We start from the raw sequence: 26,151 nt of genomic DNA on the forward strand, positions 1-26,151 counted from the left end.
CTAAAATAATCCCTGTTAGAGGAACACTTAGTTACACTTAGATTGCAGTTTGGTGTCAATTTCTTACTGAGAATTATGTGTTTCTTCATGAACCATCCTTTTGAATTTCTTCCATTTTCCCCAGGAGGAAATTACAAATCCACTTGGTACGTGTGCAGGAGTGAGGTTTTGGGTAATGACTGATTATTTCCTTTACTGTCTTTCCTGCCTTATAAGACTTTCCTGTCTTACTGCTTTGTGTTGTGATACATGGTGAGCAAAGTTTATTCACCTCCTTAAGGCAGATGTGGCACACTTTTCCAGTTTGTGTGGTTTGCATTATGGAGATGGGGATATATAAATTCTTGCTGGAAGGAGAAGACAAACTTGTGCAAGTGAGGGATTGAATAATTTGTTCCTCATTATTACATCTGATTCATCAGTACTGCAGGTTTTCGTGGGCATACGTAACCTGATGGCTGAACTAGATTAAAGTGCTTAGTGTCACATTAATTCCACAGATCATGACCAAAAAAATTCTGTGTACGTGAACCAAAATGCACTTGGAGTGAGGGTGTTAAAGGGCTGGTTTGGGCTGAATTTCCTAGTGATATGTATAAAATGTATACAGGAACATGGAAAAATTGAAACTTTAAATGTGTAACATTAGCCACTCTTATTAATTGCAAGAAAATAAAAGAAAGCTCTTAAATCATTGACTACTGGGGAAAATAATTAGAGATCCATCTGGTACCAGTTGAAACACCTAAACACCTTCCCATGTGAAAGGTGACTGGCACTAACTCAGATAGTGGAGACTCTCTAACTAGATAAAGGAAGGTTATTTCTCATTAGAGTACTTCCAATTCAGTGATTTTTTTTTTAAATTTAATTTTATTTTTAATAAGATGACCTTCAAAAGAGTTAGTCTTCATTCTTGAAAGTTACGTGTGAGCCATTTGACTACAAAATGAGACAATGCAGAGGGTTGTAAGGATTATATTAACTTATATTTAGGTACCTTATTAGTCCAACTGGTCAAGCAGTCTAGTTCTCAAAGCAGGCTTTTAACAAACTCATCAGAGAAAAACTGGAGTTGAGTGCAGCAGTTTTATTGAAAAAGTCCACAGGTGTGTGCAATTCCTTTATTAAAATGTTTCCAAATACATTGGAATAGGAGCAACTGATGATCAAGAGATATTCCTTTTTTAAACATTTTTATTTCCAAAATTATACAAACATTGGAAAACTTTCCTTTTCCTCCATTTCAATTAATAATAATTCTGTAGTGATAAGTTATAGGTCTCCCTTTTCAAGCTGCAAGCCCACTTTTCTGGAGGTGGCATTTTGCATCTGACAATTAAAAAAAACCCCATCAGTCATATTTACATGTGCTTAAGGTTGCATAATTGAGCATCATACAGGTTCTGAAAACCAATGGTTTTCAAGACTCACCCAGGTAGGTTGAAGGTTTTAAATACATACATAACTGCATACATGTGATTTAGTAGCCAAGACACCTCCTGCTCCCTTTTATTTTCAAGGCTATCTATAAACTCTGTGCAAGCCATGGCAAAGGTTTGTTTTAGTAAAGGTACTCACTGAGTGAAAGCAGCACTGACAACAGCTATTGCTGATCAAGGACATGAATGGGCAGAGAATTGTGTCTGTATATACAATAGAAGGACTAATGTTTCAAAATTAACTCGAAGCTCTTATGCAAAAATAATGTCTAGAATAAAAGCTGTTTCCTGTACCAGATTAACGAATAAAAGTCCCCACAAACACTTGTGTAAGGAAAAAAGTGGAGCTCAACATGGGAAAAGAACAATAATAGAAGCACATGGATTAAATTCAGAAGCTGATCTTGCAATGTATAATTACTGGAGATTCAATTGAAATATAGCAACATTATCAATGGGAAATGAAGGTTACAACTACAGAGGACACATACATTACACTTTATGAGCTATTATATTGGTCATACAGATTTATCTATGGTATTTAGTTGAATCCTTAAGGCTTCTCTAATATCTTGCATGACAGTGCTGTCTGCTTGGATCTTCCATGCATGAGAGAAAGGGGCAATTTTTCAAGAAAAAAGAAAATTAGGTTTGTCCACATTTCAATTACAATAGCACATCCAGAGACACAAAATAAAAGACAAAACTTTATGGTACATTTTTTCATTATTTTGGCCCCCAAAAGATGCATGCACTAGGCTTTATGTACTATAAGGTATTATAATATTTACAGCATTGTACATGTTACAGCTCTTAAAGGGATGGCAAAGGGTAAGGTCTCTTTTCATCTTGTTGGGAGTAGAAGTTAATTTTCCTTGCTTAATAATACCTGTTCAAAGTGAGAAATGACTCTTCCAGAAAGAAAAGCCCACAGAGAATAAAGCTATGGCATAATTATAGACAATGATAGCAAACTGTACAGAACTTTACCTGGGAATTTTTCTCTCTCTCACTCCTGCTTGGAATCACATGATTGATTCCAAATATGAGCTATTAAGTGATGTTGCTATGCTCACCTTGCCCTCTCTGCCCCGTTTCTCTCTATTCCAGCAGGTATAGGTGTATATTACCTATTGAAATGATTTTATTTTTAAATTATTTTGGCATGTGGAATGGACATATAATTCACAATAACCTGATGGCAACTTTTGGACAAATTATATGACTGATATTTACGGGATTATGGCACTAAAGAATTCAGATCACTAAAAAGCGCATCATAAATAGTTCAAGTGGATTTAGGAAACCATCTCTCTAAGAAATTCAGTGAGTAAGGCTCATATCACTGATTCCTACTGCCTTTAAAGGTACAGATATGATACCCAATACACCAGGTTAAACAAGCAGAAGGCGGTTGGGAAGAAGATGCGGGCATAGGAGTCCATTTTGGCAATGCGGATGTGTATTCTGCCGTGCCTCCACGCTCCCGTCCGACAATCCTCAAAGCAGCAAAAAAAACTGGCACAGTCCTTGCCATCAAGACACTCATACCCATATTCTTCATCCCTTTCTTGGAGGTGTGTAGCATTGTTCATTTGAATAGTAGCTGATCGGGGGCGGATGTCAATAGTAGGTGCCTACGGTAGAGTAGCAAAAAAGAAAAAGATGGTAGAGGGAGAAACTTTGTTATTATCAGCAGACCAGCTGAGGGATGATGGTCAATATGTGAATGATGGTTCTGCAGAGGGGGGGGTACATGAGAAATTGCTGAGGTGTTCTAATGGCGATATTACCTTGAACTTGTTAAAATCAGTTGCATCATACCCTTTAGAGGAAAGCAACAATCAATCAATCTCAAGTTAACAGCTGTGGGCAATCAGCTTCAAAGATAAACTGAGTAAACATGAGAGGTTAAATGGAACTGTAATTGTAATCTAGGAATATAATTGATGGTATTTTGAATTTTTGTTTTATAGTTTACATAACTGCTTGATATCTGAAGGTAATTTGTGTATTGCCCATGAAAGGAACACCATCAATTGTAAATGCAGGATTTTAAAAGGGGTGGTTCATGTCGAGAAAAATGCAAATATGTCTATACAGGAAAAAGGCAGAAACTAGGTCTTTTGAATAAGATTAGGAGAATCTCTGTAAGACTCTCCAATTATTTGAATATATGCAGCTCACCACCTACTGAAGTTCACCAACTAGAAGGTTCAGTATGTTCCAGATTTTATATAGTAGCTGTACATGTATATATGCATACATATATTTAGAATGAATTGAGCAAGTCGAGCATTTAAAACACATTTGAGCACTGGGTGAACTCTGAGATGATAGGCATTGAAATTTCATGCTGATAGTTATTAGGGAAACATAACAATTCCACTCCATAAGTATGTAATAAATGTAATAGCATTTATTTTATGTGGTTTCTTCCCCCCCTACCCCCCACCTTTTAATTTTTTTTTAATAAAATCGCTGCATTTCTGAATGGAGATAAGATTTTGCTGTGGAACACAGCTAGATATATTTGCTAATTTTCTAAGTGTGTTGATCCACTGATAACAGTAAAAATCTATATGCCTCTTAAACCCTTTCAAAACTCTGATTTAATTTTTTTTAAAATTATTATTATGAACAGCATTTGATTAATTGATGGTGACACTGAGTTTTTTTTCAGGTCTACATCAGAATAGATTTGGTTTTACACTTAGAAGTGAAATCACAAAGGTTAAAAATCCAGGGTCAGAGCTGAGTTCTAAAAGGGTGTTTGGAGGTTTTTAGGATGGCTGGTGCTATTGGATCCCATGGTAAATTGAGAGAGAGGAGCAGAAGTGTTTTAACATTAAACTCTCTTAATTCATGTGATCCAATAATGTTGGTCACTCTTGAACTTAGGTAAGTTCAGAACCATAGTGCGTTGGTATTTGGGCTGCTGAATCAACTCTACAAATTGTTTAGAAATTTGTAACCATTCTACTTAATTAGCAAGTAGCTAGAGTACTAATTAAAAGACCAAACAAAACACCATTCTCATCTAAGTTCTAATAGTTAAATTCAGCAGTCGCATGCAGTGAATTTCCATTCCAAAAAATGTTATACCTTGAAGGAAAACATCCGAAGAAGCTTTCATTTTGTAGACAGAAAAGAGAATCAGAAGGTTTTGTTTTAAATTAAAGAAAGGAAAGAAAGAGACAAAAATAATGCAAATTAAAAATATGTTTCTAAAACATGTTAAGTCAAAAATAACTAAATTTATAGGAAGATTGCGATTACAGCAAGTAAAACAAGTGAAACAAGTAACATAAAATCCCCCACATTTTCAGCTTGTCACTGTCTTGTTTACATTTGGGCGAAAGACTATCTATATAAGATATAGAACTGCTGTTAGATTTTCATATGCTGAGGGGATTCTAGTCATTTATGCTGAACTGTTTTGAAAGAGACCATTCACAATTTATAGAAGCACTTTTTTAGAAAGAAGACTTTTTACCTGCAGACTGTGCCCTGAACACTCTACTTTTAAGGTTTTTAGACTCTGTGATTAGGATTCAGGCAAAAGTTTACAGTTCTGTTTTTTCCCAGATGCTCACAGATGAGCAATGTAAAGAAGTTATTTGTCCTTATATGGATCCCTTAAAGTGAAACAATTAGATGCATTCAGTTTTGCTCCTTTACCTGACTGCATAAGACACACATACACAGAGATACTTATATTTCCATCTAATACAAACACATCACTTTATCATTTTACTTTGGTTTTTTTAGTCTATCTCTCTCAGCTTTTAAACTGGAAATTACAGGAATAGTACGTAGTGAAAGGTTCCTTAATTGCTATTTTTTCTATATTGATTTTTGTGATGAATTTTAAAACTAAAAGAGAATATCTTCAAGAGTCCTTGAATATTTTAGCAGAGCAAATCCAAATTGCTAAATGCCTGGAATGGAGATGAAAATACTCTTTATTAATATAAAACATTTTTCCTTCACATTTTTGTTTGTTTGTTTGTTTTTGTTTGTTTTTTTTACAAAACAAACATCAAATTCTTTCCCTGTGTGGGCAACAGCCCCAATCACTACTAAGGGTATTTCCAGAATTTTTGTATTGTTGCTATTATATACATTATTTTTACTATTGGGTAGAATATATCCATAAGTATCATTATAAACTACTGTGAAATCACTTTCTAAGGCAGAGAAGTAGGTAAATAAGGTAAGAATTATATGAAAAAGAATTTAAGGAAACAATGAAAAAGAAACAGATGCTTAAGGGAAAAGTGGAAAAAGCACACACCAAAGTTTGAATATAAAAGTTTAACTCTTGTCCTGATAAGCAAGATAGTCATGTTAATAATGTCAGCATAAGTTAATGGCATAAAATATTGCTAATACTAAGACAGAGAAACTGAGCTCTTTTCTATAAAGAGATCTATATATAGCATAAATAATGGGTTTGATAGTAGTTACAGAACACTTTGGTTAAAAAGGTCTTTATTCTAAGAAATTCAATTATCTGACATCCAGAAAACTGCAATAGATGAGATTTTGATACTCAGAGTAAATGTTTGCATTCCTGTTGTTAGGAAGGATGAGTATATATGTAATATAAAATTATGGAAGAAAAGGGACAGTTAAAGAGGAATTTAAATGCTCCCTCTCTCAGAAAAACTAATTAAATTTTAGGCCTTGCTCATAAAAAGATACATACTGGATTTTTCTTCTTTTTGTCTTTATCCTTGCTTGGCTTTCTGTTGCTGACAAAATAATGCAAAGTTCCATATTCCACCAGTGCAGAGAACACAAAAATAAAGCAGACTGACACAAAAAGATCCATTGCTGTCACATAGGAGACCTTGGGAAGAGATTTACGAGCAATTGTACTTAGGGTGGTCATTGTCAGGACAGTTGTAATTCCTAGTAGATAGATAGAAAAGAACATAAATAATATTACTTCAAGTAGCAAACTGATTTTGCCAGTTATCTCTCTCTGATTTGTTTTGAAGTTTTCCTGGACTTTAAACGTACAGCAGAGGTATTCACCAGGACATTCTAGCAGTGAAATCCCAATTCAGTGGGAGCTTAGAGGATTTACAGGGGTATGTGACATTTTTGCATGGTCACTGCCTGTGCTGCTCAGTAGAATACTTCGGTTAGCTGAATTCTAAGAAATTTTGTTTAAGGTTTTGTTTTGTAGTTTACTTCTGGGGAATCTTTATTTTTATTGAAAATTGAAGTTTAGGGTTTATGTGCTCAAATCCTTAAACAGAGCAAGAGAAAATCTAAAAAAAAGTACTGTTACATGCCTCACCATCCCTTCCCTTTCAGAACATTATTGCATGTACTGTGGTGTGAAAAATGTTAGAACATCGGAACAGTTAAAATCTACCACATTTTTATGGCAAATTTCATATTGTTGGTTATGACTTCTTAATGGTGTGAATAGACCTCAACAAAGGGACTAGTCTGTTTTGTGTATCTAGGTAAAATTTAAAATAATGGCTGAATGCATTTAACAATTTTGTACTTCTTTAAAGCAGATTTTATCACCTCTTTTTTAAAGAGGATGTGAAAAAAACCAAAACAATTCAATGCTTAAAGCTTTCCCTTATGGAAACCACTAGTCCTCTGCTCTTATGTTCTTTCTAGTTAGTCTGTAATGAAAATTTTGTCTACTATTTTACACTCCAGTGCTCTGTGCTGTGGTTCTGTGAAGAAATGAAAATGTAGAAGGAAAAACTGAAATAATTCTCACTTGGGTGGATTTAATGTAGAAGCAGAAAATGTGTTAAAGTTTCTCTAACTGAATGTTTCTGCTTTAGTTCTTACTGTTACAGCTGCCTTGCACAAGCAAGATTAATTTGGTCTTTCTTCGTGGAGCAGTTGCTTGTAAAGCAGTTGCTAAATGTGTGGAAATTTCTTATTCTGATTAATTGTATGCCACATTTTCATGTATAAGGTTTTAGATACCACCAAATGTAGTTTGTTTTTTCCCCTGAAGTCTACATTTGATTGTTGGTCTCTAAAGTGGTCATGGTGGTACATTCTCCCCTTGTTACCACTTGGACACACAGCCAGAAAGTTGGATTACTTCTTGATAATTATTTAATTAGTGTTTCCAGTCACTGTGATACAGAAATAGAACAAGAGAAAATAATGCATCCTCCCTCTCATCCAAGTCATGTGTTCCCATCGTCTTGATGTTTATAAAAAATACTTCTGTAATCAGAAAATGTGAAAGCTTTTATTCTTGACAATCTACAATAGTCAGAATCTGACATCATAAAAAGGAAGAGATGCAAATATAACTTAGTCCACGTTGTTCACTGGAAATTACTGCATTCCTCAAAATGAGGAGAGTTCGTGTGAAGTTGTCTGTTCTCATAGTTACAAACTGGTGGTCTGAAGAGGTGTCAATTAAACATCATAATGCTTGAAGAAAACAGGAAAGATAAACTTACCCAGTGATGTTCTGGCTGGAACTGCATCCTTATTAATCCAGAAAGAGACCCAGGACAAGACAACAATAAGTGTGCAGGGAATGTAGGTCTGAATAGTGAAATAACCCATTCTCCTGCTCAGGTTAAAAAAGACAGACATGACTACATAGTCTCCTGTAAAACAAAAGCAGAACAAGATAGAATAATATGTTAGAAAGCCAACATAAAATTTGTATGTAAGAGCTAGGGGTTTCCTATTTCACACCTGGGGGTTATATGCGTAATTATTAAACTGATTCACCACATACGCTGATGAAAAATGCATGCATACATCTTCATCAACTCAGCTGGAGCTCAAGAACCAGTGGATATTCCACACTAAATTAACAAAAAATAACAGTTGTGCAGATTCACTCAGGTAACCTTGCTATATGATTTCTAGGGTAACCTGCCTTCCACAGCATGACTTCTACCCTAGTCATTCCTCATAACCAGACATGCCTGGTGTGATCTGCTTACAGCAACCCAGGGTGTGGTGAGGGTCCAGCCTTCCTCCAGTCCCTGTGTGCCCATTAGTGTGCTCCCAGCTCCACTCTCAAATGTTTCATGCTTTCAGATGTACTTCCTAGATTTTTCATGTTCTTAACTGTTCTTCAGGGTTAGGCTGTGTCAATTGTTCATTTTTTATTTTCCTGCAGATCATCTGTTTTTTCTCCCCTAAAATAATTTGAACCTACATTTACTAAGTGATCTCAAAAGCTGGGCTAGAAGTTACTCAGGTGTACATAACACATCATTCTTATTCAGTAGTTTGTGATTGTCTTTTCACGTTCTTTTCCCATCTCAAATTATTAAGTAACTTCGACCTGGATTCACGGACGTAGCAAAGCTTCAGTTTTGGATGTGGTTACTTTTTTGTTGTTAGGGGGTTGTTGGTTTGGGGGTGGGGGGGGGGGGGGTTTGTTTGCTTGTTTTGTTTTTAGTTTTTTTGGGGTTTTGGTTGGTTGGTTGGGTTTGGGTTTTTTGTTGGTTGATAGTTTTTGTGGATTTTTTTTTTTTTTTGTTCCTCTTGGGGTTTTTTTGTTGCTGTTATTTTTGGTTGTGGGGTATTTTTATCTAAACTAAAAAAACCACACCCTAGTTCTTATCTTTACTTCAGATTACAGCACTCTGGGGAAAAATCTAGAGACACCTAGACCAAGGCATAGTGCAAGCCCTCCCTCACACACTCTCCTTGTTCAATACCTGTGTGTGCAAACCCAGCCCAAAGAGTGCTGTGGATAATGTATAAATATACATCTATGTGTGTAGAGAGAGAGCATCCTCAGTCCTTCAATTTTATAAACCATTTCCAAATACTTCTTCCTTTTTTTTGTTTGGTTTTAGTGGTGATCCCCTGCTGTTTATGGAGACTTGTCTGGATTTTTCCCTTAATCCAAGGAATGCTTTTTATACAGTAAACTATTACAGTAATATTTTTACAGTATTGTATGCATTCTTTTAACTTTTTTGTTGCTGTTCATAATGTAATCTGTATAAGATCTTTTAAAACATGAACTGACTTTTAAAGGCCTTAGTCCAGTCACTGGCAGTGAAACAGAACTTTGAATTCTCTGTCATCTTGAAGGTATACTTCAGAGGGCAATTCATTCCTATGGAGCATTAGCAGTGTCCACAGGACATTTACTACACAAACTGGAGACACTCTAGTTGGAAGTGTTTCATCTAATCAAGCACAATTCCCTCTGCTTTTCTTTTTTCTTTTACTTCTTCTTTTTTTTAAATACAAGACTTCATGAGAGTTTATATTTAGAAAGAACATGTCCCTGCTAATAGGTTCCAAAAGTTAAAAAGTGATATAATTCTAGGATTTTTCAACCCTCTCAGATATTATGCACATTCCTTTATGCAAAGACTTTCTTCCTTAATTGATGTTTGGATTTTTTTGAATGCAAGTTTCTCCAGAATTGTATTTGTAGGAAACTATCAGTTTCTGTATTTAAAAGTCTGCAGGATTGTTCTGGAAGACCTTATCTGTCATGCATTTTAGAATTGGAAATGTTTTACTTAAAGCTCAAGGAAATGTTATATATTTATATATATATGAGAGATTAGAAATAAGATATATATATATCATATACATGTATATATCTCATATATATATATGTGTATACACACACAAAACCACATATATATATACATATATATAAACATATATATTTTATATGATTTCTACTAATTGAAAAATTAAATCCGGGGAAGTAAAAACTTCAGTGTCAACTATAACTTACCAGGCAATCTGAAATTGACCAATATGAAGAGTCATTCAAGGATGCATAAATTCTTTTAAATTAAATCTTACTTTCTAATCTGAAAGCCTGCTGATGCTGCAGACACTGTTTAGTTATGGAATGTTTCAGATCCTTACAAAAGAAAGGAACAATGTTAATATTTTACCTAGCTTTCATGTGGTTTTAGGAAGCGAGATGCAGAGATGACCTTTTTTTCCAAGGTAATAAAAGTAAGAACAACTAATGGAATTTAGGAATTGCCAAGACAAAGCAAGTCAATAATTCTGTAATGGACTTAATATCTCTTCTAGCCTTGAAGTAATATGTTCTGGTTTTGTCTGGGACAGTATGCATTTTCTTCTGAGTAGCTGGCACAGGGCTGTGTTTTCATTTAGCATGAGAATGATGTTGCTGCCACACTGATGTTTGCTGTTGCTAAGCAGTTCTTAACCTTAGTTAAAGAATTTTCTGTCTCATGCTCTGCAAGTGAGTAGTTGCAGGAAAAGCTGGGATTGTGCATAGGCAGGACATCTAACCCAAGCTGGCCAAAGGGATATTCCATACCCAGGGATGACTTGCTCAGTACATAAACTGGGGGAGTGGGCTGGGAGCTGCCAGTCGCTTTACAGGGATGGACTGGGCATATCAGTCTTTGGTCCTGACCAACTGCATTGTGCATCACCTGCTTCTCTTGGGTTCTGTCACTTTCTCCCCTTATTGTTACAGTGTTATTTGCACATTTCTAATAATAGTAATATTTCATTTTAATTATTAAATTGTTCCTATATCAGCCCACGAGGTTTACCTTTTCTTTCTGATTCTCTTCCCCACTGGAGAGGGTTGGTGGGTAAGGAGTGAGTGAAAAGCCACCTGTACTCAATTGCCAGCCAGGGACAACTGTGGCAATAATGAGAAAAGGAAAACAGGACTAAGTGGTGGAATGCTCCAGAGAAATATCTTGCTGGGATTGCCAAGTTTACTTAAGTGATGTTGGAGTGATATAACAGCAGGTCCTCTGACATTTTGAATAACAAAAGTACTCTGAACATGTAAAATATAGTGAGACCTAAGATGTGAAGTTTAGGATTCAGTCTCAGCTGTCAACACACATACATCCAAAACGTAAAATGCACTAAGTCCCCTGTGGAGCATGAACTTGACAGTACTTTGCGTTAATCATACCTTTCATGACGGAATTTAGGCTCAGCCCTGTTTTTATCCAGATTTGGTTTGTTTTCTGACTATTTATGCACTTCTCAGCTCTTTAGCTCAAACCAGCTTAAATATTTTGTTATTTTCAGATTATATCTGTGCCTCAGGTGATTTTTCACTCCTGGTGTGATGCCTGCATGTGAAGCTTTAGTTTAGTAAAAAATGGCCAGACTTGATCCTCAGCATAATGTCATTTATTAGTCCTCACCTGGCAAATGGATAATCTTTTCATTATTCATCCTCTTTCCCTGAGCTCTGGCTCTTGTTTGTCCAATATTGTCTGCTGCAGAAAGCAAGCTTCTCAGACTGCCAGATTGCTGTTTTGAACACTAATACATACACTTTTGGAGTTATCTAGAAATGAATGCTAGTGCAACTCGGCAGTATCTTTGTAAGACAACATACTTAAGTTCTGAACATTTGGCATCCTAATTAGAAGATTTCAGATTACTTAGCCTTTCATCAGAGACCTTATATTCCTGTTGTTCATTCTGAGGTATATTTCTACTACATGTGTCTAGAAAATAACGCCTCGATAATTTTCAATTTTTAAAGAAATAAAATTTTCCCCTGGAAAAAATAATCTTATTACACTAAGGAGCATAATAATTGATCCTTCATATATTAAGACTCTTCTTCTCTTTCTCTGAATATACATATTTTTCCTATTCCTCAGTAGGCAGCTGTGTTTCTATCTGCATATAGACAGATATAGTCTTTTTTTATCTGAAGATGCAATAGCAAGTTAACCAGTTTCTTCAATGACATATATTTAAACCAGAACGCAATCCCTCAGGAAAATGGTATCCAGGTCATATTTATCCTAATGTATAAATGCTCATATCATATTTTCTACTAACTGCATATTCCTCCCAATTATGTTTCGAAGATCAAGAGATGCAGAGCAGTGTTTTGACTTGAGACACAGCATCTTCAAGCTGCCACACTGAATGGGAAGTTGAATATTTCTCTTGGGGCACACAGAGGAAGTGCATGGATCTTAAGTAATTTCCAGAGTAGGAGATAATTTGAAAATTAGATTCATGCATCAGTATTCAGTGCTTGTGACTTTACTAATCACTTGAAAAAGGTTTTATTTCTAACAGTCCTGTTCCCTCCTAACTTACACAGACTCATAGCAGTCTGTATGAACTTTGGAAATTATGGTCTTCCTCTTACCCTACACTTGTGTGACATAGTGGTTTGAATACCAGATTTAGGCTCTGTTAGACAGTAAGGGAAGCGAATTCCTGATTTGAGGAACCATCTGTGCATATGTGCTGGCCTAGGTCCCAAAGGTTCAATAGAAGAATTAGCCGTGCCAGGAAGCATAGCCAGGGGAAATGTACACTGTACTTAAGTGATTTAATCAGCTCAGTGGGTGTGATCCTTCATTGCTTCCTTGTTGAAGAGTCGTTTATACCTGTGTGAAGTGAATGGGGAATTATACCCATTAGTGCTCTCTTTATGCATGTTTAAGTGACTGTGCAAATTATAAGGTACTTGGGGAAAAAACCTCTAGATTTTATTCAGAAGTGATTTTGAAGCTACTGCGAATGCAAGAGTAAAGAACAGATTGATAACACCACAAGAAATTGGTGTCTTAATTATAGTTCAGGTAGCAACACTTAGCACTAAGATTGTCTTGTGATTCTTTCAGTTGTTTAAAGCACTGCTGGATTTAAATTATTATAAAACCTGCAGAAGAACTTCAAAAATCATATATTGGCCAGATGGCCAAGATACTTGCATGTGTTACTTCAGTTCATTCTCAGATGGTTTTTGAGTGGTGAAAATTCAATTTTTCATATCTGTTAAGGATATGGAATTTTGAACAGGGAAATTCAATTAGGTCAAGGGCTGGCATTGTTATGGGTTCACATTATTAAGTCATTCATGGCTAACTTAAAAGCTTTGGAAAACAGTCAATGTGTGCACAGACATGTCCATATGAATAAGTTTTTTGAGAGTTTATAAAACTTTATTTCTCTCTCTGTTTCTTAAAAAGCTACACACCACTCTGAATGGCACTGCAGAAACAGATGGACAGTAGAAATGCCTCTTTTATTCTCAAACTGTGTTTGTTTCTTTATATATTCTACTATCTAAAATCTCCAGGACTTCTCTGTGTTGCTGAAAGTTTACAGCACATAAGCTCATCACGTCATGCTGACTCCATGGTGTCAGGAGTTTCATTGTGGAGCTCTTCTCCCAGAGTAATGACAAGCCTTGTATCCCAGGGTCTGAACAGAATTTTCTTTAGTTAAATATTTTTGTCAATGTTTAGTATTATAAAAATCAATGTCTGCTTTAGTACAGTAATTTCACAACTATAAGCCACACCTGATTAAAAACCGCACTTCCGGGTGTCAGCAACTTTACGTTCTTTGGCCATATATAAACCGCACTGGATTATAAGCTGCACTTTCGTACTCAGTGAGGATCCGCGCGCAACAAAGTAATGAATTAGTAACAATCGCGCGAACACAGGTTTTACTGGCAGGTGCTCAATTGGCAAACATTTTTCACGGATCGGGGTAGCCTTTAAACGCAGCCTAAAAACTAAAAAAAAAAAAAAATACAGAGGAAAAATCCCTCACTGCTATTAAACCTGCCAGCTCCGCTCTTGCCCAGGTGAGAGAAGGGCATGGCCCAGGGGGGTGAGGGCAGCGGGGACGGGCAGGCTGGGGACCTGCTGCCCCAGGCTGTTGGAGGCAGCGGGGGATGCAGGCGGGAAAGTTTCCTGGCGAATGGTGGAGCCCCGCTGAGCGCCATTCCAGCCTGCCCCGGTGCAGGGGTGGCCCCGGCGCCGGACAGGCCCCACTGCTCGCTGGCCAGGCTGGCACCCTGCCCCGGGTGCTGCACGGCAGCGGGCGGGAGTAGAGAGCCTGGGTCTGCCAGTGTTGGGGGGCTGTGAGCCCGGTGGAGCCACAGCGGGCAGGGCTGCGAGGCCTTGGTGTTCCTGCAGGGCTGCACGGCCCCGGGCGTGGGCCGGGTGGGGACGCAGCGGATGGTGTGAGGGATGGCGGGGTCGGCGGGGCTCCGTTGTGTCCAGTGCTCTGCGGCTCTCACAGCTCGTACTTCCAGTTTGGCAAATTTCTGAACTTAATCCATATATTGGCCGCTCCAGAGTATGTGCCACACTTCCGGGTTGGGACCAAAATTTTAGTCAAAAGGGTGCGGCTTATACTCGTGAAATTAGTGTAATTCTGATAATGTTTATGATGTAGAGCATTTTGTGCTTAAAATTTTAAAATCTGTGGAGAAAATAAATTATGTAGGAGAACATTGGTAATGAATCAATAATTGCCAGCAAAAGCTACCAAGTATTTTTATTATATTCTTTTTAAATTTAAAGGTTTTTTCCACTACATGGATTTATTAAACTGCCCATAAAAAGTTAGATAGGAGAAGAGTAATGCATTATCCAAACTCTCCCAGAATTTCTAGCCATCATTTGCTCCTTAAGGACAGATCAAATGACTAGAAACTAGGATTGATAGGTTACAGATCACATGGTATATAATAGGCACAGTTTTGTTAGTGCAGCAAATAACAACCACATGGTTGTTTCCAACCACATCCTACAGACACAGAGATGCACCAGCTGTCCAGATTCCTAATAGGCTTTCATCCCCTAAATTTACACAGAAGCCATACAGAGAAGAGCAAGCACTTTTTAAAATATTTGTTTTTAAAGACATGTGAAAATATAGATAGAAATAGACCTGTTTCTCAAAATTACTTCATGTAAACAAATATATAAATAAATGACAAGCTTCTACATGGGAAACCCTATTCAGTTCATCTTTCTGGATGGAGTACACTGGGGAAAAAGGAAATAAAAAAACCTCGTGCCACAGGAGGGCACTGTCACCTCAGAATAGAAATAAGAAAAGCTTGCAAGTCTGCCAGTGGAAAATTGAATCTTAAAAAATTCTGATTATTCTTGCCATTTAGTGTTTATAAAAACACTGAAATGGCACAACTGACTTGTGTGGGTCTGTTATTAGAGGAACACTTTTAAAGACTAAACCAACTCTTGTGTGACAGAAATATCCCCAAAGTAGTATCACCTTTGTGCTAAAATTAATGAATATAAACTGCATCAATTTTTAACGAAGAACAACTGTGGCAGCAGAATTTATCTTCTTTTCCTCATAAATAGCTAATAGATACATCCTTGTTCTCTCTCTCTCTTTTGCTGTTAACATGGCCAGCAGTCTCCCTTTCTGCTAGCAGAGAACACAGCTAGTAGTCTTGGTTTATTTTAAAAGAAGGAATAGGTAAACGGTAGTTTGATGGAATAGATGTGTTTTCTTGGGTTTAGTCATGGTACATGGAAACACCATTAAAGAAGTGGTGTATGATGTCTGTGAACATCTAAAGGAGCTTCTAAATCTCTTAAAAAGTTCTTTAAAAAGTTCTTTAAAAGTTGCTCAATTAGTACAGACTATAAAAATAATAGTAAATGGGACCAAAAGGATTTTTGAATCCTTTTTGAATCCTTCTTCATAAAAGACTCAAACTTGGTGCCATTTCTAGACAGATATTCCGCAATAATAGAAAATACTTAATTGGTAAACTTGTGGGGCATTGCCTGTAAAGCAGCTGATTTCCTTCTCACTGTGTGCCCTCCTGGCACGCTGGAGGGCAGTGAGGTTACCCGAAGGATGCTGAAAGTGGAGAGAAAATGAAGGAAGAGGAAAAGAATATGGACAAAGCCTTTTCTCTTTCATATCATATCAGCTGTTGGTACCAGAGCTCTGGTGTATGTTCTGCTCAGCAGTGGCTGGAGGCAGATCCCTGCCCCCAGGAACGGCAGGAGAAGGGGAGAATGGGAGACAGGAATCAAACCTCTCTATCAAATCAAGCGAGTATTAGACTGTGGAATACATTGTACAGTGCAGCTCTAATCTAGGATGAAAAAATCAAATAAATAGCTTAAGATTGGTGGATTCATCCTGATGCATCTTCATTTGGCTTTTGTGCCCATCTCTTTTCTTGCCTTGACAGTGTCTATATTTGTAGTTTTGCTGGCATTTACTGTCTTGGTGAGGGTAATGAGTCAGCCTGCAGATATGGTTCAGTGGGATGTCTTACACTGTTACAGTGGCATGACGAAAATATTATATTTTTTTTAAACACACAGTCTTCTATGAGGACTCAGATTTAACCTGTTCCAATAATTACTTTGTGTGAAAGCTAAATTGAGCTGTTTTTTTTTTCATTTTCCAACAGATCAGAAAGTTCATAAGTCTGTCAAGTTCAGTGCCAATATACTTCTAAAACTGCTCTTTTGTCACATGGAAAAATTATATTCCTTCTTATGATGCAATGTTTTTACATATATGGCAGAAAAATAATTTTGGCTGAAGTATTTTAGCACTGGGCACATGCCTGAATTCATTTTCATAAAGACAGGACAGAAATTTGATCACTGTACTCATCATAAGCTGGTATGTATGAGATTTATTTGCTCCCACAGGCAGAAATGAAAAGTCCAGGGAAAAAGTAAAACCAGAGGGAACACTGTTCCCTAGGTATCTGACCATGAGACCTTATTTCATTCTTTTCCAAATGCCCTTTTCATTGGTTCTGTCCCTCACAGATTTTTGTTCTTTCATTGACATTTTTAGACTGCATAACGGCCAGAGTGTTAAAAAAAAAAATCGAGACTCCTACTTTCCAAAAATGCTCAATAATCTTTTTCCCTCTGAGGCTTATGACACTAATTGTGTCATAGAGAAGTCATGATGTGAAATAAAATGGTGTAAATATTTAGCCTTTGGGACAAAAAAAGAAAATATGCCACAGCATTGGAGGTATTTGCTTTTAACAGACTTGCACATGGTAGCAGTGCCATTCCCTACCTGACTGCTGGAATTACATAAAGAATGGGATGAGCCATGGTCATTGCTGGTGCAGCACAGCAACACAGTACCGAATGATTTCCCCAAAATATCTAATAATAGAAATTCCTAATATTCATTTCTATGCTGTGATTATAGTTTGATTATGCAATGAGGAAAAACAATATTAAGATTTTTACAGTTTGCACTGTAGTCCATTTATATAAGATTATCTCTGGGGTTCAGATAGCTACAAGCCTGGTTTTCAATTTACAGTCCAAGGAATGAATCCTAACTGCATTGCACAGTTGAGGGTTTTTTTGGGTTGTGGGTTTTTTTTGTTTTTTGTTTTATTTGGTGGAGTTTTTAAAAAATAAGGTGTATGTCTGTGTGTTAATATGTCTGACATTAAACACCTTGATTTCCTGTGGGACCAGGCAGAAGACAGCTGCAATTAGTTTGTGTTTGTGAAATGACTATCTCGACTGATGAAACTTCTGAAAAATGAGATGAATCATTACACCCATCCAAGCAAATGAAATTTCTTTATGTATGACACGACTTTCTGCCCAACAGTTCTGGATTTTGTTTGGTCCTTGGCCACTCATTGCACTTGAAGTGCTGTTTTCTCAGTTCATTTGACAAAATGTGTTCCATTTCTCATTAGTTTCTAATTATAGGAGGAAAGAATGTAATGACACTAGGCAGTAATTAAAATATATTACTGTTGTCTGCACCTTCTCTTTGAAATTACAGAGACAAGATTTAGCCTGAGAATTTTTTGTAGCTGAAAAATGTCGGTATGTGGAAATATATTGAAGGCTTGAATGTAAACTTAGGTGTATTTGTTTCTAAGGTTTCATCTGTGAGTGCCAGAAGTCAAAAGGAAGATGAACATTACTGACACCATATATTTGTCCATTATATGATTTTTTCCTGGTTTGTGGCATAATTACAAACAACTTTTTTTGCTTGTCTGTGAAGGTGAATAAGCTATTGCATTAGCAGTAGCAAGCACAGGAAGGGTTTTAGTGTGCAGGATTAGTATTCAGATGAGACAGCAGCAATAGTTGCAACTTCTGTGAGCAAACCATTATGCTCCAGTGTGCAAATAATCTTCAGATTAGAGTGCCTTCTGGTCTCTTTCCCATTTCCCCCTTGCCTAGGAAGCATCAGCCAAGGATGAGAGCTCAACATTTTATCTCTGAATTTTCAGGAGTTATTCTGGTTTTAAACAACCTTTTTGACTCACTGTGATAAAAAGTCCATCCAGCTCAGAGATGAGAACAGGTGAGGGTGACAGGAAATCTCAAGTAAGGAGAAAAAGTAGAGAGTCATAATTTCCAGGCAGCAGCACCAGCTGAGGTACTGTTCTGCCAGGAATTTTTCTGTGTCTGACACATCCTGTGTCCTTGGCTGTTTTAGATGACTGGTCATTATCTGAATACCTCAAGAAAAGCTGTCTGCTTCAAGAAAATTATGCACTTTTATCAGAACTCTGTGCATGTTTAAAATAATGACTTGCTTAATTTTATTTAACTATTACCATAAAAATACAGGTTTTGATTTGAAGCAATCACCAACATAAGCAATTAAGAAATATCTTTTATTGTATTTCAGTAATTTCAAGGTATCCAGATGGTATAACCACTTTCTGACACCGTTCAAACCTGCCTGCTGCAGGGAGAACTGGAAATAGCTCCTGTTTCTGTACTTCAAAGCATGAAGTACAACACATCCCTGATACTTTAGATCAAACACACTATCAGATTTATGAAAAGGCATGGGATGAGGATTGTCAAAACTATGTGAATTTTATCATGTTGAAATTTTCAGCAGTTTGTATCTGAAAAAGAAAGCACAAAATGGTGAATGTTTTTGTTTTATGGGGTGGCAAAGCTCAAGATCGATACCATACCGTGGGTCAACATACTTAGATTTTCTAGGCAAATCTGCAAAGGATTTGTCTGAAAAGAGAGTCTGGGCAAGCCCAGGGGTAATAAGAGAAATGTAAGGTATAAAAATGGGAATTAAATAAATGTGACATTTTGAGGTCTAGGTTAAAAACTGCTTATAAAAATTAGATACAGGCTTATTTGTTGAACATAACGAGGGAAAAAAAAGGTATTTGATAATTTTGGTATAAATAGCAACAATCTTACAAGTGTAGTGAAGAACTCCCTTGAAATTAGTACCGTTTCATGAGCCTTGTGCAAGTCCTGGTTGCTGAAATAATTGCACATGACTAATGTAGATCATAACACCCCTTCTCAGATTTGCTTCTATATCTTTATGAATTGTCTTGCATGGCAGAGGTCATTCTTTAATTCCTCTGAATGCCTTTCATTTGGAGAGAAGAGGCATTTTGAGTATACAATACATTTAATCTTTCATTTTGATGTTTTCAGTTGTTTTCGGGGCCAGTAGTACATAACTTGAGGCTGCAATAAAACTTGATGTTTCCTTCTACTTCCTCTCCAGAGGAAAGAAGGCATGACTGGATGGAGGCAATGTGCTGCAGAGGAGCTACAGATTTCACAGATTCATTCTGTCTGAACGCCCCAGCAGAAGAAATATTTATACAAGAGAGTACTACTCAAACACCAGCATTTTGCTTCCAGTGGGTGTACAGGGAGACAACTGGGAAGACAGTACCATAAACATAGAGCCCAAGGGGCACTGGGAGGGAGGGATACATCTGCCTTTATTGCTCAGCTTCCAGCATTAGATAGACTTTTATTTTCTTTTTTTTTTTTAAGTGTTTCAATTCCATATAATTTTAGCTTCTGTTAAATATTTTAGGATATTTCATCAGTGGATATTTAGTTTAAAACCCCCAGGAAACCAACTCAACTAAACAAGAAAAGACTAAATTTCACTAGAGTATCAGACTCTGGGAGGCAAAACATCAAAGAGCAAAAGTTTTATAGATCAGACCCAATCACCTACCAAACATTGGGGGCTTCAGAGAGCTCAGTAAGAAAGGGTCTTTGAGCATAAGAACCCAACAAAGATACACATGGTAAAATGTAAACTGTCCTGTTGGAAAACACTGTAGCCAAAAGCATGTCAAAGAATCAGTGTGGATTATTGATCAGGACACTGAAGCAAGGCAAGAGATCTCAGGTCTAGTCCCACTTCTCTGATGGACCAGCTGTAGGACTGCTGTTTCACTTAGCCCATGAAAGCTATTTGGAACGCATGCACACTGTGTTCCAACAACATCTGGAGATTCTGTTCTAAACTTATGTGGGAAAATTTACCATTAATAGATGAAAATGAGAAAACAAGAAAATTATGTAATTACATAACATTTATTAATTTTTATACTTATATAGTAATTTTTGTTTGGCTTCTCACATGAAAGAAAACTCAAAAATGTTTGATTACTATTACTTTGTTTCCTTTGATATGAAAAACTAGCAATGTAGGCATATTCATCCAAATAAGAAATCTAAGATATACTCACAAATATTCATATTTAAACCTAGAGCTTGTAGTTAGTGCTATAAAGTTGGTCAGAAATTTTCTGCCATTTTCCAGACATTTTTCTTATAGCAAGGAAATAGCTAGGAAATAGCTATTTCTTAACAGCAAGGAAAATCCAAACTTCATTGAGTTTTATGCTCATACCTTGTCGTGGTTCTAGGATGCCGGAAAAAAGCCAGACTATATATTTTGAAAAAGTGTTTATGCAACATAGAAACAAGATGATGTCTATCAATCATAAGAAACTTCAGCAAATGGAATTCTTTTAAGTGATAAAAATTGCCATACACTGGGCCTTGCAAATAAAATAAGAATAATAGAGGTGAAAAGTGCATGAGTGTTTTATTATATCATTGATGTGTAGGATTGGATTCCTGCACCTTTCATTAGAAAAAAATGCTTCCCTATTCAGAATTTGATGAAACATTCAGTAGTATGGCTTCTCAAATGACTGTGGTAATTCTGAACTTCCTGATATCCTTGATTCTTATAGGGTATTTACGTAGTTGAAGAGTAACCAAATGTTTCATTTACTAGTTAAAAAAAATCTGAGTAAGTGCATAAACCAGGTAGTGATTATGCCATTAGGAGAGACAGTCCACAGTTTTCTATTTCTTTTATCAGTGGCAGATACAGCTGGCAGAAAAACCAAAACGCATTTTTAACTTCTTTTACTTGTGTCTGTTGAATCTTGACTTAAAATGAAATCTACGTAGCAAAGGTAATTCAGTTGCTTAAAAATTCATGGGTTTATCATTAAGGCTTTCAATGATGAAAAGCTTGCAGAAATCTGCAAGGAATTATCCCAAATAGCTTTCCGTGGCTACTTGTTGATGTATTAAATTCTTCAGAAACCAGTGGTTTACCCAGATACACATGCAGGAGGGGAGCACGTTCACACACTTTTCTGAGGTCTAATGCTAATTTCTTGTGTAGGAGTTCCAGTGCCTATCTTGGTGTTCTTTGTTAGTAAGTGGACGTGGAAATTGGGTACCTCAGGAGAAGTTGCTGTTTGAATGAGTCTTAAACATTTCTGTGTATGTCTATTTCATGTAAGGGGAAAGAAAGGAAAAGAATAATACAATTTTTTGTGAAGTTTCAGTATACATAGTTTTGTTGAGGTGGTGTTGTGTTGTTGTTTTGCTTGTTAGTTTTGAATTATGATTTTCATTACCATGGTAATCTCAGTACCTGTGTGTTGCAATGTATGGTCTCTGAATACCAGGAAAGATACACCTTTCTAAATGCACACTCAATGGAGCTCTTGTCAACGTTCCCAACATCACTACTGCACACTAACAGGCCAGGTTATCTCTCTTTTCTGCTTATATATAATGACATGGGAGTGTTTAGGAATGGAATGATTACTTTTCTTCAGACACAGACTCTGGTAGAATGACCCTTAGAAACATTTGCCTGACAAAAGTACTCATTTCTTGGACTATCATGTACAAGGAAGTTTCCTACCTACACCTGCAGCCTTTAGTACTGCTCCAGTTTTGAGTTCCTCCCCAGATGTTTTATGCTGACAGTGGTGATAGGTCTGTGTAGATGATATTAATGTCTTTTTAAAGGTGGATGAAAGTGCACTTGTTTTCCCCTAATTATTAGTGTATGTATGGCTGCCTAAAATTGATGTTGAGATAGCTGTGATAGTTTTTAGCTCTAACAGAGTTCTACAGTGCTCAAACTTGCATGGTCTGTTCAAGGCATGTGAAGAACTACCTTCTTTCTCAGTGATTACATAGCTGCTGCCTACCTCCTGTGTGAGCAGAACATGCTGTCTCAAGTGCATTCAGTCCCATGTGAGCTGTGCTTTTATCCCACTGGACATGCAAAAGACTATACAGGAGCAGGCTGCTCCCATTAATGGGCATTTGTCAAGAAGGGTGCTTGCCTCATAGGATTTAGAGCTGTAGTTACATTTTTCCATGAACTGAACTTAATAAAAGGAATATAAGTTTATGAAGTCGTGTGTTACAGAAATAAGTGATGTGTTACATATATTACATACAGCCATACACACAACTTCTGCTTTGAAAATACCACAAACCCTACATACAAAAGCTCAGAATGAAGGGAAAATATTTTCACTGGGAGCATCTGGATCTGTGTTTAGGTTGACTTATTTGAGAGTTACTCATTTATTGTCAACGTTTTGTAAGCATCTAAGATCTGTTAAAACCATAACACATAAAGAGATCAGCGAATTCCCTGGAAGAGCTCACATCTGTGACTATGAAAAACATTATTCTTATTATTGGTCTTTAGAACTACGTCAAACAATTTTTGATAAAAATATGATAGATGTATTTTCAATTTGAGGCCTTCTTCTATAAGAGACTATTGTGGACTAGTATTTGAGTGGTAAACATAATTTTCTTTCCTGCTATCAGTTTGCCTGAGGACAAGGTCTACTCTGTGTGCAGATTCTAAATTGTTTCTGGTTTATTAAGTATTTTGTCTTGCAGAAGCCAGGTGCAAACCTTCCGTAATGTGCAAATTAATCTTGTTCACAGGTAGCAGAAGAAAAATCCACTGACAAGAGTAGGTGCTGCAAAATTGTCTGAGGTGAGGAAATGAAATGGAAAAAACCTAGCTCAAATAGAACAGTTACTTATATGCTAAGAAAGGAGATGGCAAATGTGATTGGGTGTGTTTTTAACCTCTTGAGCTTTTTAGGATATTATTGACATCAGGTAGAAAGTAAAAGTGTTGAAGGCAAGAAAAAGCCTTTAGAACCACTATCTCTTTAGCTATCAGAAGGGGGGAAATAAAGGAGTTTTAAAATCAGAGAAGAAATAAAGACACTGAAGTAGAAGAAACTAGGTTATTACAGAAATAGTACATAAATTTAAAGTTTAAAAAACATAGACAGTGATCAAGAAAGCAACAAAAGAGAGTAAGAAACTACAAAAAATGGCAAACAATGAGATGATGTTATAAAACTATACTTAAGAGTAAGGCCACGGGCCTGCATACAGCAGCCTGAAGAGAGAAGCAGAGATAAAGAGGATGCTTGGTTTGAAGATCATGCCTTAAAAGAGACAGCTATGATTCCTGAATAACTTATACCCAGTATTGCCATTTGAAGTCAAACAGATCAAGCTTAGGACATGAAAAAAATATTTAAAGACTGCAGATAACCATCTTGAAGCTTCAGTTACCAGCTTCACAGGTAGAGGTAGAGCTTCTAGGTCTATGTAATCACCCTAGTCCAAATCCTACAAGATATTTAAATGGCTCATTCTTTTCAAGAGGAGACTTTCAAAGAACTATTTATTTCTCAAATGGACATATTGAGGATAAAAATTCACAGCTACTACAAAAAAGGTTCCCGTGGGAGTCCCCATTCCATGTCATAATGTGTATTGCCATCACACTGTATGTTTTCAGGCCCAAAAGTACAACCTCTTAATATCTTCTTAAAAGTGATGTTACAACAATGTGAATCCTATGGGTAAAGTCATTTTAAGATTTTTTTTGTTTTAACATTCAAAAATTTATGTCCTGGAAAGCTTTTAAAAATGAACTGGCAATTCTGGATCTGAAGCACTGTGTGACATACAGAGAAGGATGCATTTGGAGTCCCACAGAACTGTGGTGAGGGAGCTGTGGATTGAGCTGTACCATGTAGGGTGGGGTACACCCTACATATCAGAATGTAATGAGATTCACTGGGAGCCAGATTTCTGTGGGGTCTCCTATATTATTCTTTTAGATATTTGGGTGTTGAGTTTGTAAAAGAGAGGTAAGGCTGCAACAAGTGACAGGCATCAGAAAAAGCTGATATGGTCAAAAGAGTCTTTCAAAGTGTTTTGCACTTGTCTTTCTACAGAGGTTACCAGACATCAGGGTGCGGTGACAGGTTGGATGCAAAAGTGATGCAGTGGTCATTCACTCTCTGGGACAATCATGATGTTACCTCAGATGCCATAAAGAGAGAAGGATACTCGAAGCCCAAGAGGCAAAGCAATAAAATTGCAGACACCCAACAAAATATTTGTTTTGAAGAGGCTCATGAGTTTTCAAGAAGTGATGTAGGTATGGAAATGCTATCCAGTTTCCTTCAGGAGGCCAAGATTCCCACCAGGCAGATGCAGCACTGCTCCTCCATGGTGCCATGCCCAGCAGCAGGGTCTGCTCCTTAGCCCTGCTGGCCACATTCCCAAGGAAGCACTTTACTGTTCATATGCACATACTGCAGGTGGGAGAGAGTAGCCAAAAGAGCATTTCAAATACTGCTTTACTCTCTTTTACTCGACTGAACACAGAGGTTCAATTTTAAACACAACTTTCAGTTTTTAATGTGTCAATGATAGTGGTGTTTTCAAATTGCATCCCAGCAGCTCCCAGGCAGATAAATTTTAAAGATTTTATCATTTCTAGAAGTTCAAAAGAAGATGACTTGTTGCAGTTGACAAGATGGACACAACTAGCACCATCATTAGTCCCTTATTAAAAACTTTTCATGCCTTCAGTGGACTTCTCACAGGCAGCTCCACACAGCACTGATTCCTTCTGCCTGACCAGCGAACCCCAACCTGTCCCTTATCCAGCCACCCCATCCTGTCTGCCCCTCGCACATCTTACCTTGTTTGTCTCTTTCTCCTCGCAGCCAGCAAACTCCAACTAATGGCCTACTAACCCATTCTTTTACAACACCCATCTTCATTGGACAGGTAAGGCTGTTTCCATACCTCAGTAATCAGTACAGCTGTAATTCATCAAGGAAAATTGCCTTCTGCATTATCCTTATAAACCATCCTCCTACAATGATTTGTGGTAATTTTTGAAAAATACATGTTTTACTGATGTAGTTTCCTCCTTGTTTCTTGTTCCAGCATCTGTGTTTGAACACATTTTTAAGCAAATGAATGTGGAAAAACATGAATACAGGTGTAAACAATGTTCTTCAAGCAGCTCTGAACACGCAAAAAAATTGTTTGTTGCTCATTTGTATTACCTTGAGCTAGAAACTTTGATTTTGGAATACAATTCCACTATCATAGGAATTTTATCTCAAAGAAAAAAGAGTTCTTATCTCCCAAGTTTACATCTTTAGACTAAATTAATTAAATGTCATAAAATTAATACTCTTCACTGCCCTTTTCTGAAAAGCTACTTTTTCCTTTAAATTGATCTTTATATTGTATTGTAAGTTTTGGCTTTTTTATGGGTTTCTGCAACACTGCATTCAGATAGGCATACTAATGATTATCATGCATTTATTTTTGAGTTTAGCTTTTTACTCTTTGCACTATTCTGTAATAACAATTTTTTTTTATTAAACTTTTTACTTTTCTTGTCACCAAAGGTAAATTTTTTTCTCTTAGAATGGGAGGATATCCAACAGTTTTCCTATACCTGTACTTGAAAGTATGCTAGTTTTTCTCTAAATATTGTCATAGAGTTCTTGAAATAA

The 26,151-nt window shown here is 36.8% G+C and overlaps 1 protein-coding gene across 2 annotated transcripts in view; it reads right to left on the reverse strand.

The window, feature by feature from the left end:
- Nucleotides 1-1,075: 1,075 nt before the first annotated feature.
- Nucleotides 1,076-26,151, reverse strand: part of GABRG2 (gamma-aminobutyric acid type A receptor subunit gamma2) — a 66,233-nt gene continuing 41,157 nt past the window's right edge. Inside the window, exons 7-10 of one of the 2 annotated variants that reach the window (XM_033073080.2) lie at nucleotides 7,904-8,056; nucleotides 6,154-6,359; nucleotides 4,548-4,571; nucleotides 1,076-3,079 (exon numbers count right to left, since the gene is read on the reverse strand). In XM_033073080.2, the coding sequence (XP_032928971.1) occupies nucleotides 2,804-3,079; nucleotides 4,548-4,571; nucleotides 6,154-6,359; nucleotides 7,904-8,056 (659 nt within the window). In that variant the 3' untranslated portion in view covers nucleotides 1,076-2,803. The remainder of the gene's footprint in view (nucleotides 3,080-4,547; nucleotides 4,572-6,153; nucleotides 6,360-7,903; nucleotides 8,057-26,151) is intronic. The other variant, XM_033073081.2, reaches the window with a different exon arrangement.

The sequence above is a fragment of the Catharus ustulatus genome, chromosome 15 (assembly GCF_009819885.2).
Source record: "Catharus ustulatus isolate bCatUst1 chromosome 15, bCatUst1.pri.v2, whole genome shotgun sequence".
In the NCBI taxonomy this organism is placed as follows: Eukaryota; Metazoa; Chordata; class Aves; order Passeriformes; family Turdidae; genus Catharus; species Catharus ustulatus.